At 39.9% G+C, this 25,806-nt stretch overlaps 1 protein-coding gene across 15 annotated transcripts in view; it reads left to right on the top strand.

Annotated features, from left to right (window-relative positions):
• Positions 1-25,806, top strand: part of LOC105199959 (bromodomain adjacent to zinc finger domain protein 2B) — a 163,979-nt gene that overhangs the window by 133,207 nt on the left and 4,966 nt on the right. For 2 of the 15 annotated variants that reach the window (XM_026130288.2, XM_039451484.1), the window contains 26 exons: positions 4,046-4,273; positions 5,287-5,472; positions 6,055-6,214; positions 6,332-6,349; positions 6,565-6,808; positions 7,170-7,449; positions 7,855-8,231; positions 8,401-8,475; positions 8,549-8,863; positions 9,122-9,396; positions 9,922-10,003; positions 12,454-13,032; positions 16,976-17,041; positions 17,172-17,216; positions 18,857-18,910; positions 20,040-20,238; positions 20,389-20,508; positions 20,594-21,167; positions 21,366-21,585; positions 21,663-22,425; positions 22,485-22,766; positions 22,841-23,339; positions 23,603-23,948; positions 24,981-25,102; positions 25,194-25,335; positions 25,432-25,562. In XM_026130288.2, the coding sequence (XP_025986073.1) occupies positions 4,046-4,273; positions 5,287-5,472; positions 6,055-6,214; positions 6,332-6,349; positions 6,565-6,808; positions 7,170-7,449; positions 7,855-8,231; positions 8,401-8,475; positions 8,549-8,863; positions 9,122-9,396; positions 9,922-10,003; positions 12,454-13,032; positions 16,976-17,041; positions 17,172-17,216; positions 18,857-18,910; positions 20,040-20,238; positions 20,389-20,508; positions 20,594-21,167; positions 21,366-21,585; positions 21,663-22,425; positions 22,485-22,766; positions 22,841-23,339; positions 23,603-23,948; positions 24,981-25,102; positions 25,194-25,335; positions 25,432-25,562 (6,382 nt within the window). The remainder of the gene's footprint in view (positions 1-4,045; positions 4,274-5,286; positions 5,473-6,054; positions 6,215-6,331; positions 6,350-6,564; positions 6,809-7,169; positions 7,450-7,854; positions 8,232-8,400; positions 8,476-8,548; positions 8,864-9,121; positions 9,397-9,921; positions 10,004-12,453; positions 13,033-16,975; positions 17,042-17,171; positions 17,217-18,856; positions 18,911-20,039; positions 20,239-20,388; positions 20,509-20,593; positions 21,168-21,365; positions 21,586-21,662; positions 22,426-22,484; positions 22,767-22,840; positions 23,340-23,602; positions 23,949-24,980; positions 25,103-25,193; positions 25,336-25,431; positions 25,563-25,806) is intronic. The other 13 variants (XM_026130296.2, XM_026130290.2, XM_026130289.2 and 10 more) reach the window with 13 other exon arrangements.

The following is a 25,806-nucleotide window of genomic DNA, read 5'->3' on the forward strand; positions in this document are numbered from 1 at the left end:
ATCACATTTTTTATATCATTGCCCGTGCAGACTCCGCTCAATTATTTGTTTTTGTTTTGTTATTATGTTACATTTTCACATCGTCAGTTCATATTTTATTTATACTCGCTGACGAAGGTCAACGAACTTATTGTAGCATGTTTTCATTGTGCAATTCGTGCAATCTTAATCTTTTACTATATAATTTATTTGAACATAAATTTTTGCGCTGAAGTGGAAACGTTCGTTTGTTGTTACAATGGATTTCTGAATACATATTGATTATTCAAATCGTTACCTACATTGTTTGCACGTTAATGCGACCCTTTATCTCTCCATTTTCATTTTTGTTATTTACATACGATCTAATTACTATTTTTGTTTTAAAGTTCTTTCTCTCGGCCGTGTCAATAAGTACAACTTGTAATTCAGTGGCCATACATTTGGCACTCTCACATTGAATATACATGAGAATAGGTTATCATCGAGTATCGCTGATTAGAGAAATGCATGATGTTCCAATTAATTTTGCGTGGAAGATAAGCTATCTGTATCGATTATAATAAATTACATGCATGTTGCGATAATTAGTAGTCCATAAATGTAGACTTTACATTAATAATGATTCGATTTAAAACCTCATGTGAAATGAAAAGTAACGTATCGTTAGATAAGGTTCTTTAATTGGAGAAATAATAATATAATCTGGAAGATACTGTAATTAATTAAATGCACTAAAGTGACAGACATAATATTTACATGTACAACGAAATTTTATCTACATATAGAAATCTATAATCATGCAAATTGTTGCGATTTAATGTATAAATAAACGCGCGCTTTGATGTGCATATTTTAATATCAGAAATGCCGGAAAGGCGTCGAAACACTTATAAATACAAGATGAATCGAGTGACAGGTGTATCATCAAATAAATTCAACGTGAAAGAGCGAAGTATCTGTTGAACTCGATTGATCGATACTCGTTGATCTAACACGTTTCACACATCTCGTATTTCTTCTTTTCCCCTCCCCCCTCCTCAAGAGTATATATCCGCGCGTTACGCTGCATTACCTATAATCTAAACAAAACGTTGATTTATTCGAGACGCCACGCCATATGTGTTCGTATCCGATAACCGACGTAATTTCCATCCGACGATATGGGTCATGCCACGCGTGAATACGTGTTAATGTCACTACGTGTCGAATGGAAAGGCAACGATGGGACGCGTAAACGTAACCGCCCGTCGCCGCTCCTTCCAACGAGCGTATTTTATCGGCTGTCTTTACGAGCCCCGGCACGGCAACGTTACATCAAACGATATACGTATATATGTATTCGAAAATGGCGGCCACGGTTAATGCGTTAGCCGGTCGTCGGTCGTTCGAATAATGGATTGCCGTTAAAGCATCTAGATTAAAGAGGAAGGCACGATACGACTTTCCGCTCGTCGTTAAGTCATTAAGAAAAGAAAATTGTTCCGCGCGTTATTGTAGGGTCGCCGCGGACAATCGAGGTCAGAAGCCGCGCACGGTGTACGCGCCACCCGTATTGTGTACCATCCAGGAAATTGATGATGAATGAAATTACGACGGAGCTTAGTGAATTAAAAAAAAAAAAAAAACGCGATGGGTACGGCTTTATTGATTAACGCTTTTTCAAATATCATTCTGCTACTTTCTTTCTCTCGTGGCTATCGAATCCCTCGGTACATCGACACTTTTTGGAGCTACGCCAACTTGGTCCTACGTCCGCGTTTTACTCACGACCGTGCCGAACGTCCCCCGTTAAAGTGAGAGAGAGATAAATAGAGAGCAGAAGGGGGGGGGGGGAAACGTCAAATTTTTACCGTCTCTCGTAAAAAAAATGTGAAATGCTCGTTCTCGACTCCCGACGTTTAAAAGACCATGGAAAATCGATCACGAGCGAAACTTTGATCCCGCGTGTCTCATTCACCGTGTATTCACGTGGCAGTGCATTGTAAACACGTGCGTATGCACGTAAACCATTATGCGGCTGCAACGGCGGCGATGGCTGCTCACTGGGTGAAGCAGTCGTATAAGCCGGAGTACGGAGTTCAACGACCGGTATAAATTAAAGCGGCGCTCGGATTTCAATGCCACGGCCTTGCTCAAGGCCGTCGCACTCGTAGAAAATCAACGGTACATTTGCGCCGGCATTCGTAACAATAAATTGTGCGAATACGACTTGAGCGATCGGGTACAATCACCCGCAAAATTAATGCCGTTAAGATAATAAGACGGATCTTTTCTTTTGCGATAATTCACCTCGTTGAACGCAATTTTTTAGGAAGAAAAAATGTCGCGCCATTATATCGAACTTTTTCTTCAGCGATAAAAAATCTCTCTTGATCGCTTCTTTTTTTTTTAAATACGATTTCTTTTCTTTTAGAAATAAAATATTTTACGCAAAAAAACATACCTATAATACAATTAAATTTTGTGTTATTTTTTGTTGGTTTTTTGGTACGACTGATACTATCGTAAACAGATTCTTGGCATCTACGTGAATTCACTTCCATCGCGTCTGCACAACGGACACGTGTACTTAATTTCTGAAATTATAACACGCATGCATGCACGATTTACTCAATTGCATCATTTATTCGCTCTTGCGTAACAGGGTACTTCGTTGTCGTTATTATTAACGCGCGTAACGGTTAATACGATTTCGTATAGAGGTTTTAATTGCGGAATTGTTAAAAAGACCGGCAGCCAGCTTATTTGGACGCCCTTGCGCAAGTGTAATTTATAAGTAAAAAAAATTCATCAATTCGATGGAGCACGTACTCGCGCTCGTTGCGGACACACTTTCGTCGCGTTCCGAATATACAAAATATTTTGCGCGGGCGGAAATAACATTTCGCAAAATTATCGCGACGTGTTTAACAATCTCGAGCTCTTCGCAAACATTTACGGTGCATTTGTAACGAAATCATTTTCCAATGAGCAATGTATTTATTCATCGCGCGCGCGCGGAATTCACGTGCGCGCTCGCCGGCGCCGCCCCGGTCCGCGCCGTCCCGATTTTTCCGCAAACTCGTAAATGCATTCCGTTGCACGATAGAGCAACGATAAATTAACGTTATTACTCTAGCGTGCGGCATTATCACGTAAACAAATGACATACGCGTTGCTCCCGAGTAATTAATTAATTTACTCAAATCGCCGCGGGCAGCCTTTGATACGCGCGGCAACGCTAGGCATCGATATGAATCTATACAAAACAGTTGTTCGCACTGTTCGTCCAATGTCCACAAAATCAAGGGAAATCACTATTGAATAGAGTAACGCAGAATTAGATTTCACGAAGCACGAATGGTCTGTATATCGTGGCGAGAGAATAGGGCTGAATTATTTGCGAATTGACAACTTGCTCTTGCGACTACTTGAAAAAGTAATTTACTTGTGTATAAAAAAAAAATAAATCTAAGTATATAAAAGCAATAAGAAAACGCAGATCGCTACATGAAAATAACTGATTAAAGATGAGTCTTATTCAGTCGTAGTGCTGTATTTCTTGCTTCGATTTTATTTTCATTATTATTAATTAATTACTTATTTTCGAATATTAATTATTTTCATTAGATTAATTGTAAATTTAATTGTGATAATATTATCTGATTTCAAGATCGAAAGTTATTCAGCGCGCAGTTTGACGGACTTGAAAATGTATATAAAATCGTATAAGAAATGCAACACTAAAATCCAGCTACGATCGAACAAGGCTTATCTGTAAATAAAAGCAGTTTATTCGCGTAGAAATAAATTGTATAAATAATTGTTTACTTTGCGAGATAAAGTAGAAAATCCACGCTCGACATCTGCGTTTCTTATTATGTCGATAACTATACGTCGAAGGCATCATCGCCCTTATTGATTTTATTTTCGTCTCGAGCATAGCGACGCGATCGTGCTCGAGACAGCGTCGTTGGCTCGAGTGCTACACTCATCGACGCGCAAGGGGCTTACGTAAGGGGTACGCGCCAAATTCGCGGGTTTGCGAACCCATTCATAACGGTCTCCCCGATTTTAATTTTAGCATACTGGCCTCGAGGCGACAGCGCAGCGTCGTCGCTCTTCGGCGGGATGCCGGGTGGTTATGGCCTGGGGGCCCCCCATTTGCCCTCGGCTTACGCTATTCTGGGCCGGGGGGGCTCGGCGCCTGGCTTCGGGGGCCACACACCAGCCTCGGCGCCACCCCCGTCTCCGTACCCTCACAGCAGCCTCGGTACACTCAGCGTGGCCGCCAGTCAAGCTGCGAGTCTAGGTAAGTAAATTTTCCACGCCAACCCTTCTCTCGTACACTCATCCCGGTCTCCCTCTTTCATGCGCCTCTGACGTCCCGCCAATTATCATGATTACACGCGTTATATTGAAACTAGCGTCGCATCCCCCCCGAAAACGTGTCTTTCGCAAGAGGCCGCTCTCGCGATAATTCGGGATCACTGCTTGGCTAACATCGAACGCGACGTGTGTAGTAAATGTAGCGAAGTGCCATCATGGTTTCATATACAGCTAATCGACCGAGTGGCACGGCACTCTCGAGTCAATTCTCGATACGATAATTACGATATGTTTAAGAAAATTGATTGTAAGTTAACTGAATTTTCGAATGTAAATATTATCAAGAGGCTTGTGCAAAGTGTTGTGATTTTCTGTTTAGTTATTTTGTAATTAAATAAATTTTGTTTATTTTATAGAACTGATCCTTGCGTCGCAATGAAACTTTACATAAATCCAATACTTGAATTAAAAAATTCAGATTTTTTTCTTTTGTAATATTCCGTAATCGATCTAACTGAAACTGTTTCTCCAATATTTCTACTCACAATCTATATATAGTAGTAAATTTATTGTGCTCGAATACTCGGTAAAATTCTCAAACTGTTATCAAAGATATTTGGAAAATTCGATAAATATCGTGCGTAATAATCAATATATGATTGCAGTTTTTAATTTGTGCGATGGCTAGTGATTTTAAACAAATATTAAAACTCTACATTTTTTGCATAGATTCGATATTTTTTTTATATATATGCGCATTCAAGTCTTCTTACGATCCAAATCAAAGAGATTAGAGATCTTTCTTCGTCGCAAAGCGCATTTTTACCATTTGAGAGATTGCGTTTACTTATTTGCGATAACGACGTCCCTTTCGGAAGTTATTTTGTACCTCTCTCGTTGTCTCGTCCAGATCCGGCGGACAATGTTGAGCCGACGTTTCGAGATCGAATTTTATAGACCGGGCGGATTTACCGGAGGCATTTATTTGCGTTGCAGGCATCAATCCAGCAGCTAGTGCATGGTGGACAATGGCCTCTCATCTGGCGGCGCAAGACTACCTCGCGAGGCTACAAGGAGCGGCAGGACTCCCAGGATTTCCGCCCGGTGCCGAGAGCCTCCTGCCACCCTATCCCGCCTCTCTACTTAATCCCCCGTCCCTCTCGTCCCACAAGTCCAGTAAGTGTAAGTAACAACGATCGACAATGTTGCATGGTGCGATGCTCGAGAAACGCTCGCCTCCGTATCGCTTAATCCTCGATCGTCGAGTCCCTTCGAGATAACAACGTCGCTCGAAATAGCCGGACGGTATATTTTTAACCGTTTTCTCTTTTTAACGCTAAACCCGACTGAGACACGATTTTTACTTTCTGCTTTTTGCTCACGGTATTTTTATATTTCAAAAATTTATCCAAGTTACATATATCTACATCGTAGCTTTTCTTTCGTCTTGTCGCTGTAATTATTTTCCATTTTTCGAGCAAGGTGTTTCAGTTTGGTGTATTTTTATAAATTTTCTTTTTTTTTTTTTAATTTATATTTTAATTCATAACATAATTTTGAAGTTTCTCTGAAGTTTCGAGTTAAACGAGGTTACTTGTTAATGAGATAGAAACTTGAGACTCTCTTGAAACTTTATGAACCTACTTCCGTAACAATTGACAGTTGCCGGACAATCGTGGATTGAAACGAACGCGAACGTTTTTTCGGCGTTAATCCAGATTAGGGAAATCAACGGATTGTGTTTATGTTTTCGCGGCCGAGCAGCTAAGTCAAGCAAGAGTCACAAGACACCAGCTAGCAGTAGTAGCTCAACGACGCCGAGCATGACGAGCAGCAGCCTACCGGTGTCCACTCAACCACCGGTGACCTCTCATCACAGCACCCCGGTCAGCAGCACGCCAAATTCGCAATCGAACGTCGTCAGGTGAGAGATTATTCGTTTCGCATATTGAATACATGGCACAGAGCCATGTATTCTGTGTAGATTGGTCTTACTCAACTCGCCAAAAATTCCATTTTCACGCTATCTCTATCGCGACAGTTCTGCGAAGGAAGGAAGGTGAATATATTATTAATTCAATTACGCGATTGACCCTTCACGATGCTCCGTGATACGATTTATAATTGGATCCAAATGTATAAACGTAGGCCCAATTTTTAGGTTTCAATAGAGTTAAATTCACGAACCTCGTTATCTGATTGTTGTCATTGTAGTTTGATCTACTTCAATTGCCGTAAGAGATAGGTAATTTCACAAAGCGATGTTTTCTTTAGTGATCCTAGCAGTATATTGGGAGGTGTGCGCTTACCTCCCGACACAGAGATCATCAAGTATACGTCGAGTATAGTCGGTCCGAAGATTCCTGGGACAACGAACCGTGGCAGGAAGAAGACAATATCCTTGGACACTCCCAGCGTCAGCGTACACCCGCCGCCCGTCCCCACCCTTAGCGCCCATCAGACGAACACAACGTCAACCGCGTCGCTAATGATGGAACCGAGGAAGTATAATCGCACGGTACGTTCAGCGGTTCAGCCGTCACATGTCGGCCGCAATTCTGAAATACCTAAGCATAAAATTGCGAGGAGTTAGCCACTTGTTATTCTTCATTGCAATGATTATTTTAGATAATAGGTACTTAAGCAACTCCTAGACGATCAATAATATCGTACAATAATATTATTAATACTGTTCTAGACAATTCAAAACAAACTCAATTTAGCCTTCAAACGCTCAATAATATTATGTAATAATTATTAAGCGTTTAAAGATCGCTTTAGTTGTAGAATTAAATTTACTTCCTTAATTTTACATCCGCTACGAATCTGTAATCATGTGCGATGCATCATGTAATCGTGCGCGCTTCGTCTTTCCTCAGACCGACTCGAACGAGTACAGAGATTCGGTGGATCGAGTAGAGGTAATCAAACTGCCGGCCCATTCAACGAACGGCTCCGTTCTGTCGGCGCCACCGATATATACTAGCAGCAGCAGTAGCAGTAGCAGCAACGTGAACAACAACATCAACGATTCGGACGCGCCCCTAAATCTCTCCCTGAAGCCCGCCACGACGAGCAGTAGCTCGCCGATTTCTGGTAGTCAGCCGCTCAGTCAACTCAGTAATTTAAGCCAATCGTTACTTGCCTCCGATCGAACGTGTAAGTGTGGCAACTGCATGCAACATTTTCCACTTGTTACCATTTTGAAACCGTTGTGATGTAAAGTATCGGCGCGTATTTTTATTCAATACAGAAATTGTTTGTGAAGTAAAAAGAGTTAAGAACATTTTTCAAAAACATTTTTCATTTTTTAAATCTCTACATTTTTTTAAGTCGTCGAGCTAAAGTGAAATTAAAAAAAATTAATTGTTAAATCAGAAAAGAACCCGGTAATCCCATACTCTTAATTATATCCGTTTTCAAAAACCCGTCAAAATTGTGCAACGCACGCAAGCACGAGTATTCGAGCTGAAAATTTCAGCCTTGATAGGAAAAGCTTGTCTTTATTTTCGAAAAGTCAACTTTTCTGACGATACGTGACAAAAATGTTGTGGATTACCGTAGCAAGACGAAAGCCTGGGCCAAAGCCGAGAAGAGTTCCGCAGAATTCGGTGCCGGTGCCGGCGTCGCCTAGTCCTTCCTTGGCGCAACTCTTCGCTGCCGCAGATTCGCCGCAGCGGCCGAGTAGCGGCAGCGAGGAGAGCGAAAGTGCGAGCACTACCACCCACCACAAGGACGGTAGGCCGCGAAATCTTGGCCGCGGTGTGTCGAAGCCTAAGAAGAACACGGTCGCCTCGTTGCTGGCACAAAGCAGAGCTCTGGGAATTAAACCTACTCCGACTTTGGATCCAAGCGTGCCATTGTCTCACCAAGTATCGTTGCTGAGATCGAACATACTGGCGGCTCAATTGCAGGTCGCTACTAGCCAGAGCGACGATAAGGTAAAAACTGGTCACCAGGTTCAACATGAAACACCTTTGTCGAGTATTAATTTACGAGCATTAATTTGAACGTTATAATTACATTGTACTTTAAAGAATATTATTCTTTTATTCTAACTTCTGTAATTACCTAATTTCCATATATCTTTACGATTATCTTTTGTTAAAGTACTATCACTTGCTAACGAAGATACAGAAGAAGAAGCGACCTCGACCAATTCGTGCTTCGTGGGCGAGGAGCCATGTTCGTTTTTCTTTTTTTTTTTTTTTTTTTTTTTTACTTATGATTTCGCACTAAAACCATTCTCCCTATATAGAAATCTTTGCAGGAGAAGATGAAAAACAAGTTGCTGGAGGCCTCGGGAGAAGAGAGTAACATGGACGTGACCAGCGAGAGCGGCAGTAACACCGACGTTGTCACGGATACCGATGACGACAACGCGGAAGGCACACCCAGCGCCAAGAGGAGAAAGCTCAAGCCCAGCGAAAGAGACCTTCAAATACCGTTAGAGCGCGGTTGGAAGCGTGAAACGGTTATCAAGGGACTGGGAAAGACCGGAGTGATAAAAGGCGACGTGTTGTATTACAGCCCCTGCGGGAAAACTTTTAGGAGCAGTCCCGATCTGGTGAAGGTTGGTTGCTACATATTACGGCCGGTGATGGTTGGTGTATGTTATCAAAAGTGATTCGCATGAAGTTGTTAAGAAGTACGAAGTACTTTGCCAAACTTTCTATCGTCGCTTTCGCTATTATCATCGTATCTACGCCGCGGTATATAATAATAAGGACGTAATAAGGAAATCAACATAATTATACCGAGATACAAATGAAATTTAGATTGCGAGTTAATTTGGATTCTTTTTCGAAAAGAGATTGCTTTTACGTTTCAGTTTCTGGAGCATCAGAATCCAGCCGAGCTAACGACCGCCCATTTTTCGTTTTCTTCCCGCCCATTGGTCGGGGAGTTTCTGCAGCCTACGATGGGTTTAGCAGACGCTGAATTCGTCAGACTTGGTGCTCAGGAAGTAGCACGAAGACTGGAAGAGCTCAGAGCGGTCGGTGGTTTCAGAGACGCACGAACGAACAATCAGTACGAGAGAGACAAGCTGGCTTACGCGAAGAAACTCGCGAAGGAAGAAGCACAACGGCACAAAGAACAAGCTAGGTAAGACTACCATTATTTAAATATGTTGATTACTGCTTAAATCAATGTATCTCTAAAAAAGTATAAAATAATGTTGCTAATGTAACATAAAAAAAATAGAGAAAGAGCCGATCCGATAAAATCTCTATAAAATTACAGAAAGTTGATTGTCGATAATAATCAAATAAATCGTGAAGTTTATTAAAGTATTAATCTCGCCGCTGTGACAACAGTTAGATATTTATTTGCTCGCTGCGGAATTTATCACTTAATCTCAAGTTCCGCAATTACAACATGTTGATATTCAATTAACGCCTATTTCTCGCTGTAAGATTATTGCGTGCGCATAATCATACATGTTATCGAGCGAAAACATAACTTAATGTCGCGATTCGCTCGAATATGTTAATGCAGAATTCGAGTTCTCTCGAAGCGCTCGAGCCGACATTTATGAACGAGTAGTTACGGGCAGCCCTTGATTAATGATTTGTTCGAGCGTTTTTATCGCGCGGGAATTATATGAACTTAATGGTATCTTCGTTGTAGGCTTATTAAGGAGCAAGAAAAGTCGGAACGGTTGGAAGCCGTGAGACGAGAACGGGAAATCAGAAATCAACAGCTACTCGAGGTAAGTTAACGTCTGTCACCGAGTTTCCTTCATGTTTGTCTCGATCTCGTTGTTTCATTCACACAGAAAACTATTCTCTTATTCTATTTGGGATACCTACGTTTTTTTGTATTTTGTCCACCTGTCGTGCGTGTCGCATGCTCTCTGTGTGTGCCGTATTTATATATATATACATATATATATTATCTCCGTATATATATATACATCTGTCTATCTATACATATTATATACGACTTTTTTTTAATGAATATTCTTGTATAGAGAAACTCTTTTTCTTATACTATATATATACGTCCAATGAACCTTTTACAACCTCTAATGTCCCAGAATACACGAGACACCCATAGCCAACCAAAAACCGCTAGCGATAGTGACAGGAGAACCCAGCATGTCCTCCTACCCTACCCCACCCTCTTTCCCACCTCATTTAAATTAATTTTTCACCCTTTTTAATTTTGTCAAATTATTACGTTTAATCATTCGATGAAAACCATTGAGAGTTGAGTTCGCGATTTCGTTTTTTGTCAAACAAATATCCATATTGTAGAGAGGAAAAGAAATAAAGTAAAAAAAAAAAAAAATAATAACTGGTCTGGCATTCAAACTGTCTAATGAAAGAAAAGTTTTATTCTTTTTATCGTGATCTACTGTTTCTTCTCAGCGTACACTAAAATACACGCACTGAATTTTTTTTTAATGCAAACGCGAGAATCACGAATAAATTAATATGGATGCCAATATTTGTTTAAATTCCAAAATTCTTTGCGCAATGTTCAATATTTCATACATCGAGATCTGTTTTGAAACAATTCCATGTGTTCTCAATCGATACTGTTGATGCCTTTATGTACGCTGTAAACAGAAGTATCGTTGATATATTTTGTTTCCCGTCATTTTTGTCGGCACCACCGGATAATGAGTCAAATAATTGCATTTCATTAAGAATTGTTTTTGACAACGAAAAATTTTACTTGATGGAGAAGTACTCGATTATCGTGCCATCTGAACCATCTGAAATTTCATCTTTCGATATCAAAATTATAATTTTAATTGATATTCCTTCGATTCTACACTTTAGACGAAACGTACATCATTTATACACTTTTAACCGCATGAGAAAGTTATTTATTAATACTATTTGTAAAAATGTTTTAGACGATGTAAAATTTTTAAGGATCGAAGCATAAATAAAGTGCATTGAATAAAGAATCGCGCATTGTCCAGAAATATTTCCCATTCGCTACCGAGTGCTATCGGATTCCATAAGAACGAGGACAAATTTAAAAATTTTAATTTACATCTTGCAAAGGACGCGAGGATACATTTCGCTATTGGAATATAATCGTGTTTAATGGGATCGTTATTCTGGAAATTTTTCTACACGAGGGAAAACCCCGACGAAATAGAGGCGCGCGATTGTAGAAATTTCAAAAGTCCATCCATTGTGATAGTCCTCCAAACTACCCCATCGGAATCCTCGCGCAAGCCAGATTATCACCCTGTCCCCCTCAATCACTGTCACTCGTTCGTTCATGTTTCCTCGCATTCACACACGCATTCCACATCCACACGCACATCACTGGCCCGAACATACACACACAGCCCGTGCAATTTGAAAGAATAGAAGGAGACGTCAGACGACACAATAGTGTAGTAACTGTAGCTACACGTGGGCTCGTATGTAGTGGAAAAACGCGAAATAGGGATGCCCAGACCGTATATAACCGATCCTAATCGATTTTTTTTTTCCCTGAGACGTAGAGAACGAAATATGAAACGGATGTACATTATGTTTAGATGAGCTAACTGAGATTGGCATAATTTAGCAAAGTATCGTTGTAATTGAGAGCGTTATTATTTTGTTATGTGTGTATTGTGTTGTTATATTGTGTTTCACATTACGAGAAATAGTCGAGAAAATTAATTTCGTATTATTTAATATTTTCATAAATAGTCGACGAGTATGTCGCGTGTTTTTTTTTTTTCTTTTCCTTTAATGGTAATCGCTTTTATGTGCTTATATAGTATCTAAAATTGGCTTTATCGGAATTACACATATTTTAGTCTTTTTAAGGATGGTACGCGGAGTTCATAAAACCGCGATTATCAAAGTCATTAGCGCGAGCAATAATAACGCGATGGAATTAATTTGGCGAATAGTATCGCTTTATGTTTTACTTGTATTCTTGTGAGAGATTAAATAGCGATACATTATAAATCTAGCGTTTTAAAGTCTCGAGAGAAGAGATATAAAAATATATATTTTTTAGGATAATATATTTTGCATGGGAAAGATTTTCTCGCGTAAAGTGATCTCCGCGTATCGCCTCGACTGAATCCCCCCGACCGCGAACGACCGGTCGCACGTGGTTGCTATAAACGACCACCTTCCTCCCGATTAACGCGATCGATTATATATTGGGCATCCCTGTAAACCACCACCAACACAGGGTCGAAAGCGGCTCGCGTTCACGATCAAGCAGAAAATGAAGATCATCCAAGAGATCGAGCGCGGCAAGAGCAAGAGCGACGTGGCTCGCGAGCTGGGTCTGGCGAGCAGTACGGTCGCCACCATCTGGAAGAATCGCGAGAGCATCGCCGAGAGCTGGCGTAACCGCGACGTGATGCAGCAGTCGGACGTCGAGGACGTGCCGTCGAAGAAGCCGCCGTCGATGTCGTCCCTCGTGTCGACGACGACCGGACTCTGCTCGCCGGTGCAGGCAATAACGACGTCGATGACGACGACGAACGCGATCACGACGACGCCGCCGTCTCTGGTCTCTGGGGTGGTCGTGCCGCCTCCGCAGGTGCAGGTGATACCGCCGGTACTACCGCCACCACCTTACCCTACCCTCACCCTGCCGCCGGCATCGGCGGGCCTCGTACCGTCACCGCAGTCGACGACGTCGATCTCCTCGTCGAACCTGTCATCGACCACTACGTCGACCGGCACGACGACCACGATCATCCCGCTGGACAATACCCACCAGCAGGCACAGACCCAGACGCAGAGTCAGGAACTTCTGGAGGTAAGATGTCGTATGACGCATCCCCCGCCCCCCGCCTCCTCTTCCTCCGTCCGCCAGTCACTCTGTCCACGGTCTTGCCCGCCTGGACCCGGATTGATTTCCCCATTGACATCCCTCACGTAATGTCTCGAAAGCTCGATATCCCGACATATGCGCCACTTGGATCCATCATCGACCACATCATGTTCACTAATGAGTGTTGTCATATTGTCTTGTGAGTCGTTATTACTTCCGGATGTCCCTGTCTTTTTCCTTGGCTTTAATTTCCTCCGCGATCCGGACACGGTTTGCAATAGAAAGGGCGAAGAGATCCCCGGAGGTAAGAGCTATACCGTGAGTATACCGGCTCGCGGCCCGCGATTCTTCTACGTGTGTTTGCGTGGGGTGAAATAATATAAGTGCTTCCGGTGCTCCCACTAGACGAATATCGTGCGAATTTTACCATTTTACGTCAGCCTTCGTCGTCTCTTCAACGCTCCTTTCAAACGTTCTCCTCAACGTTCTTTGCTTTGAAAAATAATGTCCACAGTAAAATTTCATCAAATCCCATCTTAATGAAAGTAAGAATAAATTGATACATGAATATTCTCTTCTTCCTTGTAAAGCATACATCCAACAAGGAGAACGTTAATAATTCTGACTAGTTTTCCTTTATTTAATTCCTAAAATCGTTTTTCATTTTACAAACATCGGCGAATTTTGAAATTCCTTTCAAAATATATTTCACAAATAATATCTCGGTTGTTAGTCGCCCAAATATCTTGCGGCTATGTTGAAACAAAGCTGAAAGATCCATGTTTTACGTCGGTGGGTAAAATTCAATGTTCCTATGAACATGAGAGTGTCCATTCAGAGAGTTTCATGATATTTTTCCAGTCGTACAGTTTCACGATTCTCCGAGCTCTCTCATTATAATACTTATTATAATACTAGAAAGTTTCAACGTGTATCGCCAAAATGAAGAGACGAACCTGCTACTGGCGTCGTGAATTCACCCCCATCCACTATTTTATATCGCGTAATGAAACGAAAAAAAAAAAAAAAAAACATGTACACACATACTACACACATCATGCATATAGATGCTCATCACCGTGCTTTCGTAGAGTTGAACGTGGCCGATCTCTTCGTCCGGCCAAACGGATTTCGGAATTCTATTTTTTTATTATCAGTAATCGTTCATTGTGCTATCTATGACAGTACTTACTTTCAAAAATGACAATTCAATTACATTCACACGTATGAATTAATTTTGAAGAATCATGAGTTTTTATTGTTCGTTTAATAAAAATTATAGAAGAAATAAGTTCTTCCTCTTCGTATCGTGAAATCATTGTTCTATTAGTGTGTTTATTCAATAAATTTGCATAATTTTTTACTTAACGACCAAAATTAATGTTATTACTGTCCTCTATCTCATTAAAACGAAGATAGAGCTCTAATTAAAGTAACGTCTAAGATATATATAGATTGATTTACCCAATTCATCCTCAATTTATTCGAAGTATATTTCGAAATTTATGTTTAGATTTAATGATCCATCAATTTTTTTACCGATAAAGGGCAAATTTCCGAGCGAGAAATCCGAAATCCGGCGAAAAATTATAAAGAAGAAGCACCGATGTCGATCCTCGTGCTCTCGTTGGCCGACGTGATTTCCGAGATCGGCGACGGAAAAGCGCGGTCCATCGAGAATCGCGCGGGATCCAGATGCTAGATCGACACACTGCGATCGAGGCACGTTAAGGCTGACGATATATACGTAGGCACGATATATATATACGATAATATATGAACCGACTGTCGCAATGCTATCCTGTGCCTAGCTTCTCCTGTCACTATACAAAATAACAGCTAGCTACATGATTATCCAGCATGCCATACTTCTCGAAGGACCTGTCTCTAGTATTCGAGTATATTCGCTACACGATTATATACAAGAAGCTTTCCTTTACCTTCTCGTTGTACTGTGGACGAAAACGACACACGAATTACCCGCGCAATTGATATGCGACACCCATACTTGATATATACATATATAGATATATATATATATATATATAAATATATACACATATATATTACATATATTTTTATTACTATGTATTATCTACTGTTACATTTTTTATATTCCTTAGGTAAAACGACACGATAGCCTTTTATATTATTTATCAGCTTAAGCGATGGTACATATACGTACCGTTGATATAATATGTGCATACATAGGCGAGTATTGCTTGGCTCCTTGCATGCCCGGCTGAGATTTTTCACTTTTCCACATATATTTCTTCTACTTCTCTTCGGTCTCTGTTCATCTTGTATAATGGTGTTGGTTTATAATAACAATTTACGCTCTCTTATTATCTTTCACACAATTGACTCTCTTACCTCTTCTATTTATATGATAAATATAATTATTTCCATTCGTGTTCTTGTTGTCGAGTTCACTCTCAGATCTTTCACTAGCGAGTCAATCTTCGTTATGCTTGGTTGCTGTCTCGGCGTATTACGCGTCACTTTCTTGATGGGGTTTTTTTTATTAAATCGCATGCCTTTGCTACTCTTTTTCTCTTTCTCTTTCTCTCTTTGTACAAGGATTTTTTACGAGGACCTATTGCGCTAATTGAATATGCAATGCTCATCGGTATGTAGAAACTGAGCGTGCGTTATTTCACGGCTGCTAATGAACCTAGCATATCCGATGATAAAGAGTCCACGAGAGCGCAATAATCGGATCGCCGAGTCGACGGAAACGAAAGTAAACTACGGGCATTTAGCAAAAGCAGAGATACAGATTTAGATTCGTAGCATGAGCAGCGTAGCCGGGAAAAACACAAAGATATACGATTTGTAATTCCGAAACTCCAGCGTACTCTATTTTTCACGTATTAAGGGTGCAAAGTAGTAGAAAGTAGGTTGTTCCTTCTTTAAATTCACAATCAACTTATCATAACTTTAACTCAATATTTAGTTATTCTCGAGGTAGATTGTTAAAAAGTTACGGGACCTTCCTAGGAAAATCTGTGCTGAGAAAGGATCAGCTTCAAATACAAATAATATGACATTAAAGTATTTAAAAAAAAAAAAAAAAAAAAAAATGCACCCGTTACTAATTTCCAGCTATATCCCCGAACTTTAGAGTAGTGCTTAATCCCTATCACTGATCTGCGCTATTTAGACATCGCTTTTCACACGTAGTCTTCGAATCACAAATTACACTGTGAATATCACAAAATCAAAATCCGAGAAAAAAAAACGTGGAGAATATGTATAGTTTATTCGTTCGATTGCGATTTCGATAAGAATTTCATTTCCTCTAGAGTAGTCCGTAAATTAGGAAGCGAAGATCGAGGCGGTAGCATAAAAAATTAATTGCTAATTTCGCGCTGAACATTCACAAGTAACATATATTTATAAATGTCAAAATTCTATACAGCCAGAAAATTTTGAAAATTATGATGCGACGGTCTCTGTAACTTTAGTTTTAACACAGTTCAATGCAGTGTATAATTTAAAACTTAAAAAAAATTTATGGATATTTTTTTACGAAGTAAAGTCTAAATTTTTTTTTACAGACTGCTAATGCAGAATTTTAAATGATAGCTGTTATAAATTCGATTCTGACGTACGACGAATGCCAAACAAACGTTACAAGAAAAATTTTAATAATTTAAACTGAATTTGTAATAAAATAGCTTTTCTGCTCGTTCTGCAACCTTCTCGATCGTCGCTGCGAAAAATCAGTAAGGAATAACGGTAACCTCAGATCCAATTGACCAATTATCAGTAACCGGTAACGAGATAATAGTTTTCTTTGAAACAATGTCTCTTTCTCTTGTCATAAATACCGAGCGATCCCGCGAACGAGAAACGAAATTGCCTAAGTTTCCTCTTAATAAACATGATTACGAATGCGAGTGACGTGTGTATGGCGTATGCGCAGGCACGGAAAAAACGGCAGGAAGAGGTGGAGAAGATCCGACTGGAAGAACAACAAAGGAAGCAACAGGTAATTCAACAATCGTTACTATGTTAATGCCCGACCTCATTCTTCTCGAGTCGCCTAAAGTTAGATGTAATACGCGAACGAACGACCACGCAGTACCAGAGTTGTATTAAAGAGTCCTTTAATTCCTCAGGAACGAGAGCTGAAGAGGCAGCAGGCGGTCATGCTGAAGGAGCAGGTGAGTTCTTGCCTTAAAACGAACCATTCTTCGTCAATCGTTTCGTCGCTGTAGATTAGCGTGAGTGTGCGTGAGTGTGTCTCTCGTAGACGTAGAGGTGCTGTTTTACTTTTATCGCCTTCATTCGTTGTTTCCCGTTTATTTTTACGATGATACCGTACTCTGAACAAGTTACTTTTACGTAAGGATCGAATAAACCGGAAATCAGTGAACCCTGTTTCGTCAGACGCGTATACATAGCACAATTACTTTAAATAATGTGAACACGTGAAGCAGAATATTTTACGTAATAGAATTTATTAATTATTGAAAAAAAAAACGGTGTTTGCGGGTAGTGAAAACTTCGTGTAATTTGCATGCAATTTTTCCGTAGAAATGTTTGAATGGTACATCTTATTTCGAACTCTCTGACGTTGTAAAGATTCGTAGAGATTTTTGCGAAGAATTTAATTTCTGACGTGAATATTAATAGAGATCTAATCTAAAAAATTGTGTTAAAAATATTTAATTTTTTAAAGTAAAAAATTAAAATCGTATCTTGAGAATTGAGAAATTATTTTTTTCTTTTTTTCTTGAAAAATAGCACGTTATACACTAGTATTTATTCATGCCATTGTTCCGAAGTATATTTATCGCGTATCTTTTTGAAGGCAAAGAAATCGTACGTGTTGTTTTAATGTTTAACACAACAGTAATTCAGTAGTGATTACATTAAAAAAAATTAATTATATACGCACATTTAGTACAAAGTATACAACGCTATTGTTTTACATGTTACTTCGACGATTAATAAGTTTCAATTTACATTGTAAAATATACTCTGAAGAATCTAACATTCTCTGTTTCGGTTATTCACTCAGCTCTAACTCATTATTTATATTGTAATACCAATATTCATCGACATGAAAAAGCAAAATTGCTGATGCGATTAATATATCATTTTCGGGGAAGTGTATAATGCATCAATGCATATTACACGCAGGATGTTCAATCTTCATTGCAATGAATTTCGACTACGAATTATCTGAGTAATCTCGAATTAAAATCATTTTTAGTGCAATTCTCAATGTGCATTCGAGTATCAAAATATGTACAGTGGAAATTTAAAGGGTTTGCCATTTTTGAACATTTTTGAAACAGATAAAATTTCAATCTTTTTTCATTAGCTTCCAAACAGACACTAATAAAAATTTAAATTTGTTACAAATTGGCAAGTCATTAATAAGATATTTAATTATATTAAATATAACGAATCTTATGTATTGAAAATTGCAAAGTTTCTACACATGATGATTTGAAGTTCTTGGGAAAAAAAAAACTTTGTAGTCTTACACTTGATAAACGAACTGTCGCAAAAATTTAATTAGAATGAAGATGAGACACCTGCAATCACTTGTCGCGCTCGCTTTAAAATAAATAAAAAAAATCAGTTCAACATATCATTGCCGCGCATTGCTCAACAATCCTGTCGCGAAAAGGTCGATCGCGGTGCCGATTTCGCGACACGATTTAACTTTGTGACAGACAGAAATTTGATAAGTAGAGAACAACATCTACACGGTAGAAAGCGAGAAAAAGATTGTTAGATTGAGTGTGGCGGTTTGAGCACTAGTGGACTGTGGATGTGTTTTGTGCCGCAGATGTACATGCAGGAGCTCACCAAGCAGCGCGAGATGCTCTACACCGTCGAGCTGGTATGTCACATACCCAATCTAGCGTCTAACAGAACGGCATTAACGAATTAGCGACTTGCTCTCGCAACTAACTCGCATTGGCTCTGCGTTACATCGCAAACTGGCGGCGTGCACACGAACGGCTTTTATGCGTTACATTCTCATTAAGTTTCCGACAGGCGTCAATTCGAGATCTAACGATGGTTTGTGTCGGATCATGTGTCGCGGTTTATACGTTATCACTCAACGCATCTCGGCATATCATACTTTTGTCCGTAACGCAATAAGCCCGCTTACTTAATTGATCTGTACTTGCTTCAGCTTCCACAAATCATTACAATTCATAAGCTTTGAATCCTAGCGAAGAAAAAGCACGCGTTCGCACCTCTGAGTTCAGTACTAAGAAATCGAAAATTTCTTATTCGTTTTGTCATATACATATAATAACAACGCGTTCAATAGAAATTTCTCTTGGGTTTTCTAAAAACTTCAGGACTGAGGGAGATCGTTTTTCATAGCTCGGGCGGCCGCTAGATCTGGTTTGCTAGAAGCTGCACGGTTTTTTCTGCGCACTGTAAATGTAAATTGGGCGGGTTTTTTTTCCGCCACGACGCGCCGGATTGCTCTCCTATTACCTATCAGTGCATCCGTGTAACAATACTGTTCGTAATATGTAATGCGTGGAAGAGTATTTGGGACAGTTGTAGAGTTTGGCCCGTTGTCCGTGCGTGACACAAATGTAAAGTGGAAAATCATGGGAAAACTGTATGGAAACTTGGATATAACTCGAATAATAATTAAAGTGCTCATTTCTTTAAACGTTCGAATTAACTAAATTTTAACTAAACTTTATAATTATGTTTTTTTAAAAAAATATATAAATTCTCTAATATATTCTTCAAAATCCCTTTTGTTCTTTGATTTAATCAAAAAGTAATAGCTTCTTGTGATTTTCTACTTCACACACACGCACACACACACACACACACACACACACACACACACACACACACAAACTACGCTTTATTGGCAATACACACCGGAGAGTCTATATACACTATTCGCAATTTTGTCTTGATTCAACATTATTTGCATGAGCATATCACTTAGTTTTGCTGCGTGTTACTGTAACGATGAACGATGACCGCAGGAGAGGGAGAGAAGGAGGCAGCATATGGCCCTGGTACGGGCATTGGAGAATCGTCGGAAGATGGAGGAGAAAGAGAAGAAACGCCTGGAGGCCAGGGCTGAGAGGATAGCGACGAAGGAAAAGCGAGCAGAACAGAGGAGAGTCGAGATGGAGTTGATTGAACAAATTCGCAAGCCCGTGGAGGATATGGAACTGACAGGTACGTGAACAAAAGAGTGACTGATACTACGCGATGAGAACATTGCCCCTACTGCGTCACGTAGCGAGCTAAGAACTTGGATGCCAAGTTTGTGACTGATGAGAGTTTTGGACTCCAACAAACTCCTTCTAATTTTGACTAATCTTTCAGATCACAGACCACTGCCAGAAGTCAAAAGAATACCTGGACTCAAGCTCTCCGGGCAAGCGTTCGCAGACATCGTCATGGTATTCGAATTTTTACACAATTTCGGGGAGACTTTAGGATTCGGTGAGAACATTTTGTTTTACATACGTCGGAGTAACAATTACTAATCATTTTATTTGAAATTGATTATCATTGACCTATTTTATAGACATGGACTCGCTGCCGAGCTTGAGAAGTCTTCAACTCGCCCTTCTCAATGATGAGGAAGCCGAGGAGGAGATGCTGTCAGTTATGACGCACCTGTTAGTGTGTGCTATTGAAGACCCAGGAATTCCGCAACCAGCCAGACACACCACAGGCTTGGGTCAAAGTTTACGTCAAGCTGACATCACTCACGCCAACATTAGTGAAGTACTGCGAATTTATTTGTACGCGAACGCAACCGGCGAAGTAAAGGCTCTGACAGGGGTGTGCCTTGAGCGTGAGCGCGACAAGAAATTTGCCGATCATCATCAGAACGGCGGCGATTACGCTTCAACCTGTTCAGGAAAGAACGCGCAGTTCTATGAGCACTTACATAACAACGAAACGTGGAAGATGTCCGAAAGATTAAGAGATAAGCCTTTCCTAGCGTTGAATCCCACGCATAAGGCGCAGATGCTCGCTTTCCTCTGTAATGAGCTGCTGCAAAATAAGGCTGTGATCAGACAGATAGAGGGTAGCCTCGAGACTGTGGCTCAGTTGAGGAAGGAGAGATTCGTATTGGATACCAAAATCAGAAAGTAAGTTGTGTGATATGAAAAAATAATTCGTTAGAAGATGAAATTGATGGATTAATAATATTAAAAGTTGTCATAACTTATTTTTTTATTATAGATATGTCAAAAAAGTTAAATCAAATTAATTAAAAATACGTTACAAATTATTTCCGTTGTTTTTTCAGATGTTTTAATAATATTGTTTATTATGTGTTTATATAGACTTAGACAATTACATAGTCGAAAAGTCCGAATGGAGGCTGTGGGCGTAATTGTGAACAAGATTGGCGATACAATCACTATCGAGAAGAAGGAAGGTGAGGAAGAAAGCAATACTACGTCCACTGCCGTAGGAACGACACCTACACCAGACGAGATTCATCACGAGGATGAAGTAGAAGACATGTCTGAGAATGAGAGTGAAGGCACTCAGCCAGAAGAGGTATCTTGAAACATTGATTTACTCTTAAGTTAGTCTACAAAGGTTTATTTGATATTTAAAAAAAAATTCTTGTTTAGGAGGAAGACAAGAATTTGTCTGGCGAAGAATTGGGTAAGAAATTGGATAAACTACTGAAACAATCGGAGGAACAATTGCAAAAGCTGAATAGCTCTTCGAAGCAACTCCGTGCGCACATATTCGGTCAAGACAGGTATTGGAGGAGATATTGGGAATTAGCATGCTCTGGCGGCATCTTTGTAGAAGCTATGGAAAGTGCCGAACCGGAAGTTCTCGAACTTCAAGCAGAACTTGATGAGAAGTACAAAAACATGCCGATAGAAGAGAAGTCCGAGGTGAAGCAAGAGGGCGAAAGCAAAACGAATTCTGAAAATCGTGAAAATGAGGCACCGAACGAAGTTAAAGATGAAAAGAAGCATAACTCGAGCGAGCAGCATGAGGATACGAAATCTCGTGGAGATAAGGTCAAGTCTGAGATAGAGGGGGTCAACTGTAAGAAGGAGCCTGTACAAAATTGCGGCTCAGAGAATTCTGAAAGTGTAAAGGAGGAGAAGAAAAACAACGACATCGATAGTACAATGGCAGATGCGAAAACAAATGTCACGTCCGAGGAAATAAAACAGGAGACGGAGGTAATCAGTAAAGATGTCGACATGAAAGAGGAAGTGAAAAAGGAGAACGAAGAGATGGACGAAGACACGCCGAAACCTTTGGTAAAAATGATGGAGGATAAGATCGTCGAAACAATACCGAATGGCGACAAGTTCAATCACGTTAATAATCTGCACAATGGGAAGGAACTCAACGGCTCCTTTATTTCTAGTGAGTTTCTATAAATCCTTGCCCAGAACAGACTCTTCAATATTTTTAATTAATATTAGTTATGTCGATTATTTCAGACAACAGCAATGCCGAACCTAATTGGTTCTCCATTTTACCGCGTGAAACGTGCGATACTCCGGGACCTAGCACTAAGCAAATCTTTGGCATAGCCGAGCCGACCGAGCTTAGAATTCCAATATTCCCGCCACCGGCTAGTCCGAGTTATGATAGATGCGACAGTCCAGCGCCTTTGATATTAACTCAAGATGAGGCAGTGCAACTAGAATATTTGAAAGTGCATGGTTTACCACCTCCAGGGGAAGCCAAACCAGTGCCGAGAGGTAAGTCACTTCGTGAATATTAAAACAAGAATATACCCATGAGGATAATGATTCTAATTGTCTTTTTTACACAGATCTGAGATACGGTTGGTCGAGGATAACAGATGTCGATACTTTCCAAGAACTTCTAGAGCATCTACATTCTCGTGGTGTTCGCGAGAAAGAGTTGAAACGCACAACGTGGGCAACGATGGAGTCTTTCCTAGCTGTAACCGGTAGAATTAATGTTGATCCTGGCAACATGGCCGCCACGGAACTTCAAGCGGAACCAGATGATCCCAATACACCAATTCCGATGCCTGACGATCCGAGCATTTGGAGCGAACAGGTTGCGCTACGAGTAGATGCTCAACTCTTGGAACAAGTGGAAGCACTTGAAGACAAAGTGGCTAACGCTAGTATGCAAGTCAAAGGCTGGAAGCTACCACCGCGAGCAGGAACCGAGGAAGCCGAGGAAATCGAGAAGTTAAACGAAATGGAGAAGATTAACGCGGTTGAACAAGCGCGGCAAAGGCTACTTTCTTTGGAGGCAGCTATAGAAAGGAGATACTTGAAACCACCTTTAGGCGTTTGGTAAAATAAATTTTTTCAATTATTTTATTTTTTTGTGTATAATTGTCTCAATTTCCTTAATATTTGATAATAAAAGGAAAATTTATGATTATTTATTTCGTAGAAAAATTGTATATATCATTGAAAAGATATAAAAAAGGCTTCTTAAATAAAATTTAATTATTTTATTATTAAAGCATTTAATTAACATTTAAATTAAATTTGTAAGGCGAAAGGTTTACACAATATAATTATATTTTAATTTTGTGTTGGTAATTTCGTAGCACGGGAGATCCCAACTTGGCAGCCCTCAAGGCGGAACAGGCGGCGGCCGCTAACGCAAACTTGAATAATTCCGAGCAGAATAACCAGGCGCCTGCACCACCAGAGGAAACAACGCCACGGGGTCTAAACACCTGGCGGGAAGCGACAGCACGAGCGCACACGTCGGCGCAACTTGCCATGGCGCTTTACATGCTCGAGGCCAGCATCGCATGGGACAAGAGCATCATGAAGGCTGTGAGTCTAACAACAGCTAGAAACTCGGTCTGCGCCAAGCTACGAAACCGCTGCGTCTCACTCAAAGCTACCAATCAGTACAAACAGCTATTGACTACTTCTCAGACCTCTGTGGGTATTCGCACTAACTTACTAACCAAATCGTCCTTTACCCCTGCTCCCGATACCCTTTGTCCTTTCCATTAAATGGCTCACAGAGAGCGTACGTCGTTTCGAATGGATATCGACAGGTGTCTACTCGATCCGATGACCAGAGCCTAAACGATGTTTCTCACGCGACAATATTTTTATAATATGTTCGCTTCCAGTCTCATTCAAAAATTCTTATATATCACGTGTGCGAAGAATATGGCAATGAAATTTGCATACATCCGTTGAATTTCGCTCTGTTCGCGATATCTGGACACACATTCATCTTAATTTATGTGGATGTAGTTAATATATTATAATTAAACGCGCGTCCATCGATGAGTCATGAATTATTGAATATTGGGACACAAATGTATGTACAATTTATGTACATGAATCAAAAATCGCAAAATATGCGTTAAGAATGTACATTCAATGGTGGTCAGAGTCTAACGTAACGGTTGCATGCAAAACTGCCGCTTACTATTTGTTCAGTTTTTTTTAATTGTTTAATACTTTGTTTTTTTAACTTTTGCGTTTGCATAGCTCTAGTTCGCTTTTTCACATTTTAGTGCGTTCAAAAATTCCATTGCTATCCTTGTGATTGTTATGATTGATTTATTGTGGCTTACATACATTATTGCACGGATTTAAGTTATACTGTAATATGAGTGCATAAGTAGCATATTTTATTTTATGATATATGACAACTAAAACTCAAAAATATCCTTGCCACTTATTATTTTGTGGATTTATTTGCTATGCTAAATTATATTGGATTTATTATATTATTATACATAGATTTAATTTGATTTAATTTTTGTGCAATTTTGAATTATTTACGCGCTTTATTAATTGGATTGTCACGAATTATTTAGAGCTTTCTTGTTGCTTTTAAATATTGTTCAAAATGCTCAACTAACAAACAGTGCTATAATCTTCATGCTATTTTCACGTGAAAGATTAACTCTTCCGTTCTCCTTTAAATGAGAAGTTCATTCATTTTGATTGCAGAATTGCCAGTTTTGTCATAGTGGAGACAACGAAGATAAACTGCTGCTCTGTGATGGCTGTGACCGTGGCTACCATACTTACTGTTTCCGTCCAAAAATGGAAAACATTCCTGATGGTGACTGGTGAGTAACGCTCTTTGCGTATCGCATTCCTATCTTATTCCACTTTTAGATTTAAGGAAAGAGTTTCAAGCGTTTCCTACTTAACTTTCAGGTATTGTCACGAATGTATGAACAAAGCAACAGGTGAACGTAATTGTTTAGTGTGTGGAAAGAGAGTAGGTAAAAATCTGGTCCTATGCGAACTCTGTCCTAGGGCTTATCACACTGACTGCCATAATCCTGTCATGCCAAAAGTAAGTAAATGTCTTTGTAGATACTTGAAGATTTCGTTATTTAATAAAATCAAACGCGTTGCAAATATTTTATCGTGTAACACGCTTTACTTACAGATGCCACGAGGAAAATGGTATTGCTCTAATTGCCACAGTAAACAACCAAAGAAGAGAAATAGTAGTCGAAGGAGTCATACCAAAGGGGGAGGCACCAGAGAAAGTGAAAGTTCTGATCATCCACCAGCTAGGTGATTACGTTAAAAACAAACAAACATTGTCAAGTTGCTGGCTTAATGACGTTTCATGCGAAGTATATTAGAAAACAGCTATAATGAATGATTTGATAATATTCATCGCAACCGCAAATATGGCGGACAAGTATTATTCCCGATTGAATAAAGTAATCTCAAACGAATCTAACTGTATACGAAAACTATCTGTATACACTGTACTCATGCGATTACCTACTTAATCCTCTCGGCCCGTGTCGCA

Source organism: Solenopsis invicta, chromosome 7 (genome assembly GCF_016802725.1).
Source record: "Solenopsis invicta isolate M01_SB chromosome 7, UNIL_Sinv_3.0, whole genome shotgun sequence".
NCBI lineage: Eukaryota > Metazoa > Arthropoda > Insecta > Hymenoptera > Formicidae > Solenopsis > Solenopsis invicta.